This window comes from Ptychodera flava, chromosome 19, assembly GCF_041260155.1.
Source record: "Ptychodera flava strain L36383 chromosome 19, AS_Pfla_20210202, whole genome shotgun sequence".
Lineage (NCBI taxonomy): Eukaryota > Metazoa > Hemichordata > Enteropneusta > Ptychoderidae > Ptychodera > Ptychodera flava.
The window spans coordinates 19,958,543-19,977,957 of record NC_091946.1 but is presented as its reverse complement, the minus strand read 5'-3'; the positions used below and the strand labels follow the sequence as shown (position 1 = coordinate 19,977,957).

Sequence of the window (19,415 nt, the reverse complement as noted above, 5' to 3'; positions counted from 1 at the left end):
AAGTACCGAGAGCAGCCAAATGTTCTGATACAGTAAAAGTTCTTCAGATCAGCAGTATTGATTTTGATTATGTACCTACCTTATAAGACAAAAAATCAGTATGGCCCCCCTCCCCCTATTTGACCCCTTTACCAATCATGGTTCATCCTTTTAAGTCATTGTTATCAGAGGTCATTCTGGACCAGTTTACACAAATTGGGGAGAGTAGGGAAGTACATCTCAATAAATTAAGCATTTACCAGTATGTGTCAAGTAAACAGAACCAAACAGCACCCCCACCCTTTATATCCATAAGTTTGTTGCTAAAAATAGGAATATATGAGCAACATTGACTGCTGCTGACAGACATGGAGGCAAATTTTATTTACAAATCTTTTTTGCAGTAGTAGCCCTTGGTATGCTTTTCAGTTTTCATCGCAAGATGCTGAGTGGAAAGGCCATTTTCTTCTAATTTTGTGTGTGAAAATTCCAGATTGTAAAAAATTTGCACAAATTTTTTCTCATACATAAATACATGGTTTAACTTTGATGTCTCTTTATCACTCCTTTGCTGGTAAGGATTTGTTGCATGACAGCGCCCTCGCATGTGCAATTTTGTAAAGACATCACAGTTCTGTCATTTGAAATGCAAAAAGATATCTGAAAATTATGCTCTGTAAAAACTTAACAATCACATCCAGGCTCCAAACAGTAGCCAACATCACATGTGCTATGCTACATCAGTATATTTAGCAACAAACCTGCGAGCATGAATGGTTTGACATAGTTTTTTTGTTTCTTTGCATTGATCACAAACTAATGTGATGCTTTACCAGTAATGCACAGATTTGAAGAACATGTGAACTTCTCTGAATGCCACGAGCAGAAATCACAGCTGTTTATCTTCTGGCAAGTTCAATTCATTAGCACGTCAAAGATGGCAGAGCAAGTTCTGGTTTGTCAAATTCAGTTTTGTATTTCAGTCCAGCGAAGCCAGTTAGCTGGCCAATAATGGTCAAACCACCAGAAGCTGAGGAGCTAGCTATCATGACTGTAGCCATGTACATGGAACTTGGTTCAAGTGCATGATTTAGTGAGCAACCTTCCAGTTGTGTGTACTGGAAAGTTGTAGTTGGATGGATGGGCAAATGTTGGATTTATCCTGGAAAGTAGGGAGCTACATGCTTCATTACAGTTAGCCACAATACCTAGACTCCATTCTACTGTATTTACCATTGAATATCGAAATATCTGCTCTACAAAGGCAAAATACTTTCTTCGCACAAGAGTAAGCGGCTCCTCCAAACTGTTTGACATTCATCGCCCAAGTACACAGCAGATGCTTCCTATAGTATCTAACACTGAGGGCGCTCTTGATGTCAATCTAACATCTGCAGAAGGGTTTTCATAGAAATGTAGCACGAATTGAAATGGCTGTTGATGGTGTCTTAGTTTGAATTTATTGATTTCTTGACATTTGTTTTTTGGGAAAACAATCGACAGGAAAGTTTATTTGTAAGGGTTTCATCATCTATTTGACACCATTGTTTTCTTTTTATGGCAGTGTCCACCTTGTGTTGAAAGAAAAATTTGTTACGAAAGAAAAGCATGACTAATACCTGATTTAAAACATTTTACAACCCTGTTATTTCTTTGTTTTTTCTGTAATTTATTTGAGACACATCTGAGTTTGTGAAATTCATGAAATGACTCTAACTAAACTGCCAGTTGGTGTGTAGTCATGACACCTTACTTTGAGGTTGTGAATACCTGGCCATCTTTCAAGTGGTCACAAACAAATATTCCATAGTCACAGGAAATGCCAATATATCCCTGTTATTGATTAAAATACAGAAGTAAATCATAACACAGACAATGATAAAATTACAATCTTTCACTTGCTTGTTGTGGAGAAGTACAATGTATATTGAAAGAATACTTGAAAACGAAAGATTTGATTACTTAACAGAGAGGGCGCTGTCAGATTGCCACTGCCTCTCAAAATGCTGCATTTCAGTTGAGAAGTAATCCTTTTTCAATGTGTTTCAAATCTGACATGGATAGTGTCTGTGAAGCTCTCTTTCAAGATTATTGCCTGCAGAAATCTTCGTCATAGCAGTGTTTGCACTTCACATCCAGAAATATTTTCACATACTACTCCCAAGTGGATTATAATATTAGTATTATTGTAGTGGGCAGTTTCTGAAGGCATGGCTATGGAGGAATGATCAGTCTTGTGTATGTCTGAAAATCAAACTATTTCAGCAATATGAATCTCATTCTGAATTCAATATGAATATGAATCTCATTCTCCATGACAGAACTGCTGCATCATCAAGGTGCAAAGGTCCATAATTTGAAGGTATTCTTCCGCACCGTCCGACAGGCGCTTATCAATGACAGCGAGGCGTTCGGCAATGGCCGATTTCTGCTTGTCGGAGATGTCAGGTTTCTGAACCAGAATATCATGCATCTGAAGTGGAAAATGAAGAGGATATTATAAGAAAGATCAGAGCAAACCAGACAGATTCAAAGAAAGTTGAAGGTGTATCAGTACTTGCACATGATGCTGATGTTATCAGACTGAAGTCCATGGTACGATTCATAACAAATGTGTGTTTTTCTCTGTGAGGACATGGTAATAATAACTCGGCAAACTTGTTTCCCCAGAAACAACCATTATTGGAAATACTTGAATCTTGACAAAATGCTACTTTCAATTTGTTATAGTTGTATGTAAATTAATTGAAAAGAGGAAAATGCCACAACAAAGTTACTAGTGCACAGCTTTTGAAGTACAACTTTTTTTGAGTGGGAGGTTCTTGTTCATCATTTTTATCTCTCTTGAATCCACCAAAAGGTACAAAACAATTTTGAGACCTCAAAACTGAGATTAAAAAACGCAGCCTGGTCCAAAAAAACTAAACTGGAATGGTAAATTTTTTTTCTGTGATAATTGTTTCCATAATTATCCACACTTTACTGTTAGTTTCAATTATCCAAACTGTTGTCTACAGTTTTGTTTACACAGGATAATACAACATCATTTTTCACCAGTCTTGGGATATTTACTTTGATCAGCAGTTGGTTGGGGGCGGAGGAACTGTTTTGCATGTCATAGCTCTCCGGGGAGCTGTATAGATTATGGCCCATTTACCTGGGATGTATCTCAAATAAACACCCAGTTGACTGACAGAGCAGACGGTAAGTCCTTTCTTACCTGGGATAATATTTGCGAAGCTGAATGACCCTCTGCCATGATTTCCTTCACAATTTTTTCTAGTTTTTCATAAGAATCACTGTAACAGACGGCTATCAGTTCATCTATGAGTGTTCCTGGTATTATCTGTACAAAAATGAGACAGGTACGGCAAAAATGAAAAGATCAAGTATTTTCACTGGCACAGTGTCTCATGGCAAGTGGTTTTGCTCTTTTGTAGACATGCTATTTAAACATAGAGAAATTCTCTACAATAAAAAAAGAACTGTTATTGGATCATAAGATTAGTGGCACTGATCACAATTGCATGCTTGTCACTGATTGGTGCTGATTCACCATGATGTCACAGTTACATCATTAACATGCAAAAATAAACACAATTGCAGGCTTGTCACTGGTTGGTGCTGATTCACCATGTCACAGTTCCATCATTAACATACGAAAATAAATATATTTAACCAAAATTTTTGACAAGACTTTCAGAAATTGGAACTTTGTTACCACTGATATCCTGACAGAAAGAGGACTCAACCACAAGTTGCAGTACAAAAGCAAAATTTGTTCCGATTTCTGTCAACAGCTGCAAATGTCGAGCAATTATTGCTATATTTAGTAACAAACTTGCCATACAAAAAGTGCTAAAATATCAACGTTGGAACACAAGAATGGCTTCTGATAACAGAACTTGGACAATTTTAAAACCTGTTTTTATTTCTCAAGTCTTAGAAATACTGACACTATCAAAGGATCAAATTTGTCACTCTTGCACAAATATTTTCTGCAAGTCTCGTAAAATTTGTGACAAGCACAATTTCATTCATTTTGCAAAATAATGATAAAACTATTATGTCATCTGTGATCAGCATTATTAATTGTACGTATATTTGTCAACTCATCCCTGACATCTCCGAAAATCATCACAGTTGATCGCTCAAAAAAAGAAGAGGTCCTTATCCATCCAGTTTTTTTTTTCCAAACAGCACTTTGAATATCCTTGGAAACAAAATCACAGACACTTACTCCAGCAATTTCATAGACATCATTTTCAGAGATTCCTTCTTCACTTTTCAGTCTGTGTGCACTCTGTAGGTAAGTGATAGCTTTACGAAGATCACCCTCTGATGTCGTGACAAGTGCTTTAATTGCCTGCCGGATAAATCATGTGTTTACATGTATATGCAAATATGTATTGATATACTATACACTTACAGAGTCTGTTTTATGAGTAAAGCGATAAGCCTACACTAGAACAAACCATTTCGACTAGCACCCATTTCATTGGAGAGCTTTGAAAGGGGAATAAAATATTGAAGAGTGTAAAGTTGTAGTTATAATTAAAATACCAAAGGAAAGACACAACACAGAATGATTGCAACATATCGTATTCTACACTCTACAATATTTTATTCCCCTTTCTAAACTTTAAAGTCTGGGCATATCAGTTTACTCAGTGGAGGAGCTACCTGCTGAGTTTGGTGGATTCCTTATAACCTAATGCGGTGTGCCAATAACATATGCATCTGCTGTAACTTTCACAGTGTTGTTCTATTCTGTTATGTGGACTTTTTACCCCCAACTTTTGACAAGACTGAATGCATTGTGGGTGGACTCACAATGCTATGTTAATCATGCGGGTGCCATTACAGAGTCCAATGAAAAACGGCCTAGGATATATTTTACTGTGGGCATGATCAGTCGACCTTTCCACTGGTGTGGTTTTCCCAAAAGGTTGATATAAGCCACCTGGGAAAAAATATGTGTCCCCCACAATCAACCCTTCTTGCAAATTTGAAGCATACAAAAGAAATGACTCAACCAGCAGAAACTAGCAACAAGTGTGACATTGTGTGCGATATCTGAAAAGACTGGTTGACATGTGTTGGTATTGGAAATTTCACTGCCTTGACAAAGACAATGGTTCATTACCTCGTCACTGCATATCACGTTCTCTTTCTCTGCAATACTCTTCAGTCTGTCTGTCAAAATCGATGTCGTCAGCGGCTTGAAGCGAAACTTAGAACATCTTGAGGTGATGGGCTCTATAATTCTGCAAAGAGTGAAATGGATTTTACTCTGAAGGAAATGACAGTATTTACACAAAATTCCTCCTGTTTTGATTTGAGGAAATGAAAAAAGTGTTGGGAGATCACACATTCCAGATAAAAACAGATGTATTGAGACAGACAGTCGTCAGAATTTGAAACAATATGGTCGCCAAATGAAGAACAGTAGATTAGAAGACCCATATGTAGGGAGATATCTTGCTAAATTTAGCTTACTGATCATTTCACAGAGTACCTATACATAGCTAAAAATTTCAAACACAACTAATTATAGTACCTAAAACTGGATACATATGTGATAAAGTCAACATATTACATCAAAAAAGCCAAATATCAGCAATGTTTCAATTATGTTAACTTTTCATCAAGACTATGAAGTTCTGTACAAAAAAACACAGACACAAGACTGCTGCTATGTCTTTCTCTGTCACAAATATCAACAAATAGATATTCTACAAACTGTTCACACGGCTATTTTTAGGAAAATGCTCACTCCTTTTATTGACTATGAAAACTTCACAAGACTGGTTATTTTGAATTTTTTTCCCCAGCAGTTTTCAATGCTGCATGTTCACTGTGTCAACAAAAAACGGCAAAGCTTGAAATCTTGCTTTCTTCTGAAAGGCATGGCTCATCACTATTTCCTCACAATGGGATTTGCCTGTTCTCTTGTCTTTCCTGAGTATTATCACGCTGGTTCCAATTCTCGATCGGAATGGCTTGTTTTCCCTTTCCAAGCATTTTAAAAGCCCATGTGGGGGATAGAAACTTTCCTTTGAATATAATAATAAATCATGTTCATCACCTAAAACAAAATGTAAGTATGGAAGCTGATACAAACATAGAGATGTACTAACCTACTGACATAGTTGCAAATCAGACAAAATCTTGTCGTCTTTGATTCTTTCTCCATCGTCCGTCTAAGTGCAGCCTGTCAGGAAAACAATTTTTGTTATTTAGAGCATCTATGAACAGCTCAAGTTGTGTTCTTGCAGGTAGGCAGGAAAGGTACAGCTTTGTATTGTAAGATTATCTGGTCCTGCCAGATCACGATTTTCTGATGCATTCCGCATCTCAAGTGTTCACAGTACATGTTCAGTGAGCAAAGACATATTTTGGTCAATTTTTACCAGAGTACCTGAATGATCATATACTTAGTATATATTAACATATTTATATACAATATTTATTTAATATATATTAACCATTTTCAAGTGGATTTTCAGGGGAATATGAGCCCACAATTACAAGACTGAATGTAGCTGAAATTATGTTTAATTTTGATCAACTTGCAGATAATATTTTATCTTTCAGAATTTCTACTAGATTCGATGTTATCTGGACAATACTATAAACAGTCTGACAATTAATGCTTTTTGATGAAGCGACAAAATTACTAGAATTATAGGCAGCTGTTTTGAACTTTAGTTTTTCATATTTGCTCAGATGCCATGGATCATATGAAAGTTTCCAAGAAATTCAATTTAGTGAACAAAGGATGAAATACCAGAAGGTATTTACACAAACACTATTTGGTTTGATCAATTCAAGTTTTTTCTACCAAACAGTAATGCACAACCTGCTAACCCCTCATTGTTTAATGGTACTGCCAAAACCTGAACTGTCAAGTATTGGAAGATTCCATTGTAAAAGGGTCATGAGGGTAGGTATGTCCAGACTGACCTGTGCTGCATTTGTCATGGAGTCCGCTTCGTCCAGGATTACTATTTTGAAAGCTGGGCATGGTTTGCCACTGAAATAGAAATTGAAGACTGTAAAGTATGACAATTCCATGAACATTACAGTCATTGCAAGAAATAAAATACCCAATGTTATAATCTTTGACATCTTTTGCCATTACATGTTGACAGGAAAAACATTCACAGGAAAAAACTCAACTCAATTAATTGCTTTATTAACCCTTTGAGTGCTGTGAGTTTTCCCACCAAAATTTTAGTGCAACACTTTACCAATTTTAATGAATTTTTCTGTAATTTTTTTTAATAATTTGGACCAAATGGACATCACATTTCGTTGGCTGAAGTTTCTTATCAAAATTTTGGCAAAAATATAAATAAAAACTGACTGGGGTATATTTTACAAAGGTGGCAAAAATTGACCTTGGGGCTCAAAGGGTTTAACAAGTGTTGAAATTCTCTCCCTGCTATCCTTTTTGCAATTGTTACTGAATTTTATTGTGAATTTTTTTACATTCAATTATAACATGTTTTATTTGGTGGAAGCCTGACTAAATAGTATAGTTGAGAACGTGTATTGCAACAGACATTACATAAAATGAATTATTTTGATGGGTTTACATGACAGTCCGACTGAAAATGAAGAGGGTCAATTTGTGAATTAATGATAGGTAAACATATGGTACAGTAGGTGTCAAATTAGGTAGGTATGAATTAATGATAGGTAAACATATGGTACAGTAGGTGTCAAATGTCAAAATTCACATCCCCTGTAAAGCTTGGTTTGCAGCTCTGGAGTGAAGGAAACTTGTTACATCATGGAAAGGCACCAGTGAATTCATATTTGAATAGAATGGATTGTGGGAGCAGAATCTTAGAGAAATGAAAGTTCTTGAAATATTATGATACAACAGGTCATAGGCATGGTCTTGAAAAGTATTGTGAAAATAGGGACTTGGCCATTCAAGTACCATATCTGTCAGCACAGAAGGCAGTCGAAATTTTGAATTTTCAACATTTTTAAGAATTTGACGATATGGTTCTCTGAACATGAGGGGTTATTTTCACAAAGTTAAAGCTTATTTACCAGATAACATATATATATACAATGATAATAATGAACCCTTTGAAGGCTTAAGCCAATTTCGTCACCTTTATAAAATATACCCGTCAATTTTTGTAAGATTTTTGCCAAAATTTTGATAATGACCATAGACAATGAAATGTGATGTCCATTTGGTCCAAAATGATCAAAAAAATTACAGAAAAATTTCTAAAATTGGTAAAATGTTGCATTGTAAATTTGAAATGAGAGGTTTTAGCATTCAGAGGTTAAGGAGCCTGAACAATCACTATTAAAGACTTGTAATCTTGGTGAAACGGAATTGCAAGCAGTACACTGTGAAAAGACTCTTGGTACGCTTGTCGATGAAAATCTGTCATGGAAGCAGCACTGTGACAAGATTTTTAAAAAAGTAAATAGTAATATTGCTTTGCTCAAGAGGATAAGACATTTTTTACCTATGAATATAAGAAAACTTTTTATAATAGCTATATTTTACCACACTTGGATTACTGTTGTCATTTATGGGGAGCATCACCATTTATGAAACGGTTGCATACGATTCAGAAACGTGCTATAAGAGTGTTGTGTGATGCAAGGTATAATGCTTCGACCAAGCATTTATTTAAAACAATGCATTTACCAGATAGAACAGTTTATAAGAATGTTTGTATGGTTTTAAATGTTTAAATAATCTTGCACCAAAATATATGACAAGTATTTTTACCGAAATTGATCATAAAAGAGTTACAAGATCTAAGAAGCAAAAATTGTTAGTGGTTCCTGCAATAAATAAGGATTTTTATCGAAAAGGGTTTACTGTAAATAGTGCCAACCAGTGGAATAATGTCGATTTAAATATAAGATCTAGTAATTCATTGAGCAGTTTTAAAACTACTTACCTTAAAGCTTATTGGGAATAATTTTTGTGTTTGTGAGTTTTAGTTTTCTTGTCAAATTGTTTTTGTTGTGTAGTGTGATTGTGCATTTATTTTCTCTTGTGTGCATGTTCACTCCTGGCCACTTTTCTCTGTGCATTGTATTGTGTTAGCTTTGTTTGTCATGTTTCATGTTGTTCTGCTTTGTATCAGTTTGTATGTTCATCTGAGGGCCCTGGGGAAGATAAGCATCTTTACTGAAGCTTACCAGGCTACCCTCGTTAAACAAGGTTTAATAAAATAACAAAATAAATTAAAATGATTAATCTGGTCTTTAAATATCAAAGTGGGATGAACAGGTGTTTATGTCATTAATATTCAAATACTTACTCTGGTCTTGTAGCGGAGGCTGCAAGCTGTGAAAACCTTTTCACTTTATCTCGGATGACATTGATTCCTCTCTCATCTGAAGAATTCAGTTCCAGCACTCTAGTCTTCAGCATATCGGCACTGAAATTACAAAAACGATGAAGAAAGATTTTTCTTTTGTTGAGTGACTCTCATTTTGCCCCGGAAAACTACATAGTCATATCCACCCTACTACAACAACCATATACATGTAACCAAGAGCAGTCGAATCTGCTGGCGAAACAATTAAACATCAAAAACTCGTTTTTGTTCCAGGGTTTGCTGTTCACAAACAGCCCAGCACTGAAAGTATGCTCAAATTACTGTGAAATGATCGAGAAAATTTATACCTTCCACAATATCCATTTGGTTTGATAAGTCATTTTGCAAACGCTCATGTAGTTGGTAATTCTCACATTTTTGGAGATAACACGGGAGGGAAGGAGAAGTTTGATGAAATTCAACTTGGTTGAAAACGATGCCGAAAATTGCCACATTAAAGTCCAGTCAATAATTTGAAATTTGTGAAACTCACCCAAAGAGTCCTCTGGCTGCTGCTAAAATAGTGGATGTTTTACCAGTACCCGGAGGTCCATAGAACAGCAAATTTGGAAGCTGGGAGGAAAACAAAAGCAGAGAAGTGACCCCTAATTGTCAGTGCATGGGTCAAGATACTCTGTTACAAACAATGCAGTTGGACCAAACTACATCAGAATCTCACATGCAACCATTTGAAAACCAACTCACCTGGCCACACCAATAAGTTAACTACTTGGGGGAATGATTGTATGTAAATTATTTGTAAAAAATGCTATTCATAAACAGGGAACCTTTATAAATTTATTTTTAAATCAATGATCTTTTTTCAACATGTTCTGTTCTGATATTGATAAGGATCATGCACCCATGCCGATATCTCTTCATCCTGGTGCTGCTTGCTGTGCTGCATCTGACACTGAACTTTGTCTCGTGCCTGACACATCACGAATGACACTCATGCTGATAGGACACAGGAACAGGAGATATTATAAGGTTATTAGGAAAATACCGCGAAGGATGCACGGCCAGGGACATTCAAGTCTGGCGATGCACGGCACCAATGTCCAAATGCATCTTTTGCAGTATTTTCATGATAATCTTATTATTATACATCTTACATTCCTGACTGGGGAATAAAATTGTCTGAGTTATGACCGTTGTCATGCAATGTCAACAATTTTTTCTGCCCATTTATAGCGCAATTGTGGAACGCTATCTTGGACGCCTGTGCACAGCACGTACAGAGCACAGTGTTCTCCACAAATGAAAATTAAAGGCGGGTGGCTAATTAGCATATTTATTTGCATAATATTTGCATAAAATTTACATATCACCAGGGCTATTCACAAGGCATTCCAGTGATGAGATATACTTCTGACATTTTTAATATTTTTCTCCATTCAGCAGTGATAAATGGCAAGCTATACAATTTATTTTTAAATTTAAATCCTTTTTATTTACATTAAATAAATAATAAAACATCAAAAATGAAAAAAAACCCATTGAACTAATAGTAATACAAACAATACACAATTTAGTAAATATATTGCACAATACCAACATGAAAATTCAAAAGTAGGCCTACATGAGAAGTAATCAGTGTTCGAAATAATCGGTGGCAAATGGTGGCACGTTTTCATATGATCCTCTGTTACTATATGTTTGTCTGTAGCCCGATTGGTAAAGCCATGAACGTCTTTTTTTACGTGCGGCGTCCATGACAAGTTGATACGGGACTGAATATTTGCACTAAGTTACAATGCGGAGTCAGCGGAGCATGCCTGCAGAGAAACATACGTTGACTTTAAAACTCTATTCATAATAAAGAGAGGCCCGAAAAAAAATGATACCAGGTATTTCCAAGAGAAAGATTTGAAATTTCATCGACTCATAGTTCGGCAAACGTACAAAACTTTGACAACTGCGCGGCGTAGGCTGCCATGCATGTTTGTGTGGAGCACGCTGGCGCTCTTGATCTCGATCACACGCGACCTTTGAACTATACAGTACAGAACCGTATGTATTGTACATAGCTGCTGTATTCGGATGATCACACGAATGATGATTTTAGCTCGTGCAGTTTCTTTTTACTTCATTTCATTGTGCCTTTAATATTTTAAAACGGTCACGGATTTTGAAACTTGATCAAACGCAACTGCTTCTCAAAGTCAATCGAGTGAATCGCATGCAAGTTACGAATGCGTGACAGGAAGTGACACACATGGCTTCAACGTCATGTGGACGTACACGGATCTCAAAATGGCTAACTCGGCTCGGATACGCAACGACCTGAACACGCGAAGTACCATACTTTTTTGCATCTGATATTTGTGTCAACCAATCGTACGATTTTAGCCACATCTGATCGAAATCACTTTTCCTGACCTTCGGATCCTTACAAGTACGAGACATTGGCGGCAATGGTAGTTGCCTATAGTATAGATGCTTTGACTGAGTGCCCGCTGGCAAAAATGCAACACCGAGCCTTGTACCGTGTCCGTTGTATGAAATGGACGGTGTCTGTACGGTACGGTCGGCAGCTTAACACATTTCAAGCTTTTTGAATTGAAGTCTTAGCGAATGTTCATCGGCACTACGGCCGTTTCACACTAAAAGCTCGTTGAAATAAAAGCGTGACAAAATCGCCGCTGAGAAACAATAGGTCTTCAACCACATTTTAATAAAGAGTATCGGCGGATATGAAAGAGGATCGGGCGAAAAAAATAAGGATCGGGGCCGATCCTGTTAAACGGCCTGGGGAGAACATTGAGGATTGCTTGCAGTCGCAAAACAAACCGACAGATGTGTGAACAGCCCCTCTTTATTACACGACGTTGTCAGTTGCTGTCATTTTTATACAATAGGCTTTCAGATATTGTTCGGACAACTGACTGTGAAAACAGTTTAGGCGACAGAAAACAAAGGTGGGCGGGCGAGATAAAAGGTGGGCGGGCGAGATTAAAGGTGGGCGGCGACAAAAAGAAGCCGGGCGCACCGCCCGTCAAAAACCCCTCGTGGAGAACACTAGAGCATGCAACATATTCTGGCACTAGTCTAATAGGTCCCTTGAAAGTGTTCAACAGTGTACGCGCAGATGCAGCCGTAGGGGAATGGGGCACCTGGAAACAGTAAATGTTATGGAACTGTCATTCCGTACGTCTTTTTTAGCTCGCGTAAAATTCTGTTGTTCACAATGTTCTCAATGGTAGATGTATAATGAGTACCTGTAAATATTATTGAAATCCTATGATCTACAGAGTTGTGTATGGTTGTTTTGTCAATGATGGTGATGTTTTTTCCAACAATTTTAGGAAAGGGCACATATGCTAAATCTTCCATATTTCATACTTTAAAAAAAAGGATTAAATATTATAGATGTAACATGTCTTATTTCTTTTCCCCTGAGGGATTTCCAAATTGCCTTGAGGTTAATGGAATTTTTTTCATCCACACCTCTGTCTATAAACAATATCTGGATTGTGTCTACACTCACATCAGCTCCTTCCAGTGTCTTCTTTAGCACGGCAACAACGTCATCTTGATAAGCAACTTCGTCCACTGATCTGGGACGACTGAACATAAAGAGATGTTGATATGTAAACTATGAAGCAGGACCATTAGACAAAACCAGTCCCTCTACTGTTGGTAGAGGGACTGTGACAAAACACATCATCACAGTCTGTCCTAAACTTTGTATCGAAAATAATATTTGTGATTCACACAAGGAAGTTTAGCTATTACATGTAAAGTTAGCTGTGATATCGCAGCGGTACTTGTTGTGGCGTGTATCGAACGCGCTCGGGTCATTGAGGTCATCGCCACAGTCCCGCTGCGAGCCAACGCATAGGCTTCGTTGGCAGTTTACTACGAGACCGACCGGTATCGTAGATTTAGCTTGCAAAATAATGAACTATATTAGCCTTTGAATAAATAAACTTGTATCATCTTTATCATTGACTATCTGAGACTCATTCTGTACGCCTGCTAACTTTCTTGAAGATAAGAAGACGTATTTTTTACCATTTTCCCGTGAGCCGTCGACGGTTTCTATGATGTTTGCTCGATCGCGCGTACAACCCACTGAATACATTGGAGTCAAAAGTTCAAATTCAAGCAGGAACCATCGATAACTCACCGAAAAACGGTCGAAAATACATGTTGTCAAGGTCGGGCTCGTTAGCAGGAGTAGAAGATGAGTCTCAGATAGTCAGTGATACAGTAGGTATAATTTTATTTATTGCATACTTTATCTATTTTATTATTTTGCGAGCTAAATCTACGATACCGGTCGGTCTCGTAGTAATCTGCCAACGAAGCCTATGCGTTGGCTCGCAGCGGGACTGTGGCGATGACCCCAATGACCCGAGCGCGTTCGATATACGCCACAAGTACCGCTGCGATATCACAGCTAATTAGTTTTAAGCAATGAGGTTTTGGTAAGATTCTACCTCCTTGCGTTTTAATGAAGAGGTGTTGGCGGTGGTCTCTACATCATTTCATGGAGGTAAAAAAGACCTCCGTGATCACACAACTGTTTACTTTTTAATCACAATACAATGAGCTGGGACAGTTATTTGTGATAATAGTAGGGATTTCAGTCACGTGACCTATGAGCGTAGACTCCGTACGCATAAGCCACGTACGACCTCATAAACTAAATTACCTGGATGATTTCTCCAGCTTTTCTCGCGTTACAGACTTGAAATTTCACAGAAATTTAGCCAATTATATAGTTTCCACAAGTAGAAAGTTTCATATCAAAACACCGTATAGAAAAGTAGTTACGCTCGATCTCGTAACGTGTGGTCACCGACTACTCGCTTCCCACAGCAGGGCCATTGAGTAAACATGGTGCAATGCAAGACAAGAGCTCTGACGTAACAGGAAAATGCGTAGATATGCAAATAGCAATGCACCCACGAAAGTTCTACGTAAGCAATTTTTCTTCCTGAGATGTTCCCGGTCCGAATGGTGGTCGAAACTACGCGATCCGTCAATTTTTCGATATTTTTTGAGCAGTAAGAAGGTTCCGAAGTCAAGTATTTATTACATCTCTCAAATTAATCAAGTTGTTTCGCATTTCTTTTTAAAATATAACATATTTCAATCAATTTTCTGTTAAACCTTTCAAGATTTATTACATCTCTGGGTGCATATCTGTGACTTTTACCCCTGTATACGTACGGTGTACTGCACATCCGGGTGTTTCGGTGAGTTATTATGTATGGAAATTCCCAGCATGCATTGCGAAAAAACGGGTCCTTGTTTTTCATATTTTGCTTGTTTCTGATTGGTTTTAATGACTTTTCCACTCATGTTTGATCCAAGAAATCTTCATTTTTGTTGTATATTATAATTTCTTTGAGTTTGTTCTTTTAATTTTGAGAAATTGGCCTACAATCCTTTCTTAATTTCATGATGTTCAAAAATGTCATTAGAAAAAAGTTTCATAAATAATCTTTATTGTGACATGCTGAAAATCATGATAATGTGATCATGATGGCACACATAAATCAAACATAACTGTAAATGTGATGACACATCCTCAGATTGGTTGACGGAACAGTAACAAAGATAGCTACTCATAATGATGACCCCATGAAAATACAGTATAAAGTTCGGTATGACCTTGATCCATAAGACTTGTGGCATTTCAACCTGCTTCTGTCAGATTTAAAGAAATGAGATCTCATTGTGTGTAATCGATAAATTCGGCAACGTACATCATTTTTGCAAAACTTTAATTGCATCAAAACACATTTTTCAGGTACAATTAACTACCGGTATAATGAATTCTATCTCCTTTACTCTACAGGGCAATAGGTGATAATCAATGAAATATCTTCCTCTTTTACAGGTCAACAGATCAGGGTCAAAGGTCAATATGCCTGTTTCCATGGAAACTTCGATTTATCTCAATGTTGTGATTGTTTTGTGTTTCAGGTGAAAATGTACTATTTATAACAAAGACAGAAAAATGAAGTCTGGTTGTATGTGTTATAGTTTCCAAAAATAACATTTTTCTCCATTATGTTGCCATGGTAACCACAGTATTTCAATCTTGAGCGTTTACTGCACTGGTATTTGGAAGAAAATCTGTAATGAGATTGTTCTGACATCAAAATTATTTTAATAAATGATTTTTGTGTACAGTATCATAGTTTTGGTCAAATTTAAGTAGTTACCATGGAAACTGGTGATCAAAGAAATATGACATCATCATAATCAGCAAGAACTCACTGAATTACACATATCTGCCAATTTTCAGACTGATTGATTTTCAGGAATTGGAGATAACATCAATAATAACCCAGCTTTCTTATCAAATTAGGATCTCAACGGTGCCATCACATGTTACCTTTAGCAGTATTGAATTACACACACCTGTCAAACCAAGTTCTGACTATAAATAGCCACTTGGCATATTTCTTCGAACTTCTGTAAAATCTACAAATTTCAACGGATTTTCATGGGATAAAAAGCATTGTGATCACAATTAACCAGGCTTTCTAGTGATATAAATATAATTAATGTCAGTGCATTCTTTAACACAATTGGAACTATTTTGTGATTATAAGATCTTGAGCATTTTGTTGTAATCTATTTAAAAATCACGAATCTAACAGTGTTTTTGTGTGAAGACGAGGGCAAATTTTATAAATTTTGATAATTGCACAATCATCAAATACACTTATAACAAATTTTACAATTTTGTCTAGCTTTTCGCACTCTCAGGAAAGGAGAACCCATTAAATGTAACTGATTTGTCAAGTGAAAATACAAATTTCCTTTCCAAGGCTGATTTGTAGGCATTTGCTTTTCTCACCGAACGATGCATGATAAAATTTTAAATTTTCGATGGTAAAATGGCCTTCTACCTCAACCTAAATCAGTTCTGCTGTAGTGTATGTTTTTTTGGTGATCTCTCTTTGAAATGATTTGGCAGATGATTAAGAAAATGACTTGTACATTTATTTATTTCATATACAAGGAAATGAGACCTGGTAAATTTGATAAAACTACCCTTTTCTTGTGCTTGTGCTAATTAATGCTGGAAAATTTTAAAATTCACTGAACTATTTCAGCCCTTCTATTAAAAATGAACTCTTTTTGGTAGATTCAAAGAAATGTAATCAATATCATCTGTCTGTTGAAACCTTAAAATATCAACGGCGGAAACCAACAGTTTTTGTCTGGAATCTTTAGGGACTGTGCAGAGATGTCTTGCATCTTTCAGGGACCACTCCGAGGAGACCCTAAATCTTTTAGAGACCACACTGTCATGACCTTGAAACTTTCAGGGACCACCCAGATGAGTCCTTGAAACTTTTAGGGACCACCCAGATGTGACCCTGAATCTTTCAAGGACTATCCTGATGTGACATTGAAACTTTCAGGGACCACCCAGATGAGTCCTTAAAACTTTCAGGGACCACCCAGATGAGTCCTTGAAACTTTCAGGGACCACCCAGATGTGACCCTGAATCGTTCAAGGACTATCCTGGTGTGACCTCGAAACTTTCAGGGACCACCCGGATGAGTCCTTGAAACTTTCAGGGACCACCCAGATGAGTCCTTGAAACTTTCAGGGACCACCCAGATGTGACCCTGAATCGTTCAAGGACTATCCTGGTGTGACCTCGAAACTTTCAGGGACCACCCAGATGAGACCCTGAACCTTTCAAGGACTATCCTGATGTGACCTTCGCTCGTCAGCTTGTGCATTCACAAGCATTACTTGGTAAAGCTGACAGGCAGACGAATCACTGAAAAGATTTGGTCCAACTTCCTGCACATACAGCGTCAATATTCATGACGGTCGAAGCTAAGATTATGTAATGGCTTAACACAGCGTCCTCATCGCTCCCATGTGTGACTGGTCGGCCGGCTCCAAATCACGTCTTTGCATATTTATCACGCGACGAGATCTACAAAGCATGTTCTTCCCGGCATAAATGTGATAAACTGGGCAGTGGCTGAACCTTCAGTCGACTTAGACGAGCAAGCCTTGACGATTAATGGTAATTTACTCGCTGGTTGAAGTATGCTGTTACTGGCCGACGCACCGCCTGTCTGAACAGTAAACAATTAATTATTCGCAAACAATCAGTTCATAATGGCACATTCCATTTTAACCTACAGGGGCATCTATGATTGTGCGATTGTGTAAGGTCCCGGGTAAGGTACATGTTGCTCTTTTATGCTGTAAAGTTTCCCCACCATTTAAAATACTATGGTTGTATGTTACAGTCTTCATGATTAATTTGGAGATATCGTCAATGATACTTTCTCATTAAGCGACACACTGAATCGTACACCAACTAATATGGTCCTTGCTAATTTACATAGTAAAGGTCACGGGTCACATTGTTGTGAGGCTCTGCATTGTTTCAAGTCGAGTGTGTAAACAGCGTGATGTTCGAATGGATTTTGACTACTGCACTAATTCCGAGCGGGAAAGGTTGCCGATCTGAATGTAGGACGTCCATTACCCCAATTATTTAATGACAGGACTACATGGAAAGCAACGGAATACTGGATATCTCCGACGAATTTGATGTCTGTTACCACGGTCCTTTGTGGAGTGACACTGACAGTGCTGTTCCCGATCTCGACAATGATGTCAGCGACTGTGATTGTAGCGTGAACATGACTAAGACTATGAGTCCTTGAAACTTTCAGAGACCAACCTGAGGTGTCCCTGAATATTTCAAGGACTATCCTAATGTGACCTTGAATCTTTCAAAAACCGCCATTGCAAGACGAGTCTTTGAAACATTCAAGGACCACCCTGATGTGTCCCTGGATCTTTTAGAGACCACTCTGATGTGACCTTGAAACTTTCAGGGACCACCCGGATGAGTCCTTGAAACTTTCAGGGACCAACCTGAGGTGCCCCTGAATTTTTCAAGGACTATCCTAATGTGACCTTGAAACTTTCAGGGACCACCCAGATGAGTCCTTGAAACTTTTGGGGACCACCCTGATGTGTCCCTTAATCTTTTTAAGGGACCACTTAGATATGACCCCTAAACATTTTTAAGGACTGGCCTAGAGAGGCACTTTGAAATAGTAAAGAACCAATCAGATTGATCCCGAAACCTTCAAATGCATCCAGGTCCTCTAAACAATACAGCAATCATCAAGTTTTGACCTTAATCTTGACATTTTCAAGAATGTGTATCAATGAGATGAATGATCCTTAAAAAATTGTCAAAAAGGATAAATTTACAATTTTTGAAAAGCAGATGGCTTTAAATACTACAATTTTTTAAATACTACTTTAACATTTAATTCAATAATTACAGTTTTGATGTTTTCACTAGAAAAATTGATAATTACTAAATGCTTTGAGTAAACCCTCTCTTAGAGAGCACATTCTGTGACTTTTACTGTTCATCTTATAATCACAAAATAGTTCCAATTGTGTTCTGTGTAAATGTGACTAAAATCCCTAATAACAGTAAAGTTTCTGCATTCTACTTTAATTTGAAACTGTAAACTAATATAAATAAATAAATAAATAAATAAATAAATAAATAATATTTTCCATTATTAGTTTCATTACTTACTATTTCTCCACCCAGGGTGTAATCTGACGCTTGCCACTACCCGAGCTGGTTCCACTTGGTCCAGCTTTATCTTTGCTGTCCTTATCCTTGACTTTGGTGCTACCACCCTTCAAAAACGCTTGCATCTTTGGCAGTTTTTCAAACACCTTACCGGCACAAGTATATATTTGAATCGATAGTTGCTAGATCGGCTGTCGGCTCGTAGGATGGCAGCTGAACTGTTCAGTCTACTAGTACATGCATTTGACAACATCCACTAAACTTTTCAAATGGACCCTTGATTCATTGAAATAGCTCACTGCCGCTGTTGTCTTGACGACGATTCGCCTTCATGTGACGTTATAAATAATCAAACTAGTTGGTGATGGCTGTGATCAGATATTGCAAAGGATACTATGAATTAGTCGCTCTGAAATAGCAGATGATCGCTGTACACGTTGTGGAGAAATGGAGCAAACACAATGTGAAAATTTCCCGCCATAACACTGTATCCCAG

At 37.4% G+C, this 19,415-nt stretch overlaps 1 protein-coding gene across 1 annotated transcript; it reads right to left on the bottom strand.

The window, feature by feature from the left end:
• Positions 1 to 1,188: 1,188 nt before the first annotated feature.
• LOC139118834 (replication factor C subunit 4-like) lies at positions 1,189 to 19,411 on the bottom strand. Its single transcript, XM_070682330.1, has 10 exons — positions 18,920 to 19,411; positions 12,841 to 12,919; positions 9,844 to 9,923; positions 9,291 to 9,410; positions 6,946 to 7,015; positions 6,120 to 6,193; positions 5,126 to 5,246; positions 4,220 to 4,345; positions 3,200 to 3,325; positions 1,189 to 2,452 (listed from the first exon to the last, which is right to left on the bottom strand). Exons 1-10 carry the CDS (start codon positions 19,042 to 19,044, stop codon positions 2,285 to 2,287), a joined length of 1,089 nt encoding a protein of 362 aa, XP_070538431.1. The 5' UTR covers positions 19,045 to 19,411; the 3' UTR covers positions 1,189 to 2,284.
• Between the last annotated feature and the right edge of the window lie 4 nt (positions 19,412 to 19,415).

What these genes read in the sequence shown, in the direction of transcription:
- LOC139118834 (XM_070682330.1), bottom strand. Translation starts at nt 19,044, where the DNA reads ATGCAAGCGTTTTTGAAGGGTGGTAGCACCAAAGTCAAGGATAAGGAC. An exon ending in AGACACTGGAAGGAGCTGAT is followed by an intron (nt 9,924 to 12,840) that starts GTGAGTGTAGAC and finishes TTTTCCTCCCAG; the next exon opens with CTTCCAAATTTGCTGTTCTA. An exon ending in CTTCGCAAATATTATCCCAG is followed by an intron (nt 2,453 to 3,199) that starts GTAAGAAAGGAC and finishes TTTCCACTTCAG; the next exon opens with ATGCATGATATTCTGGTTCA.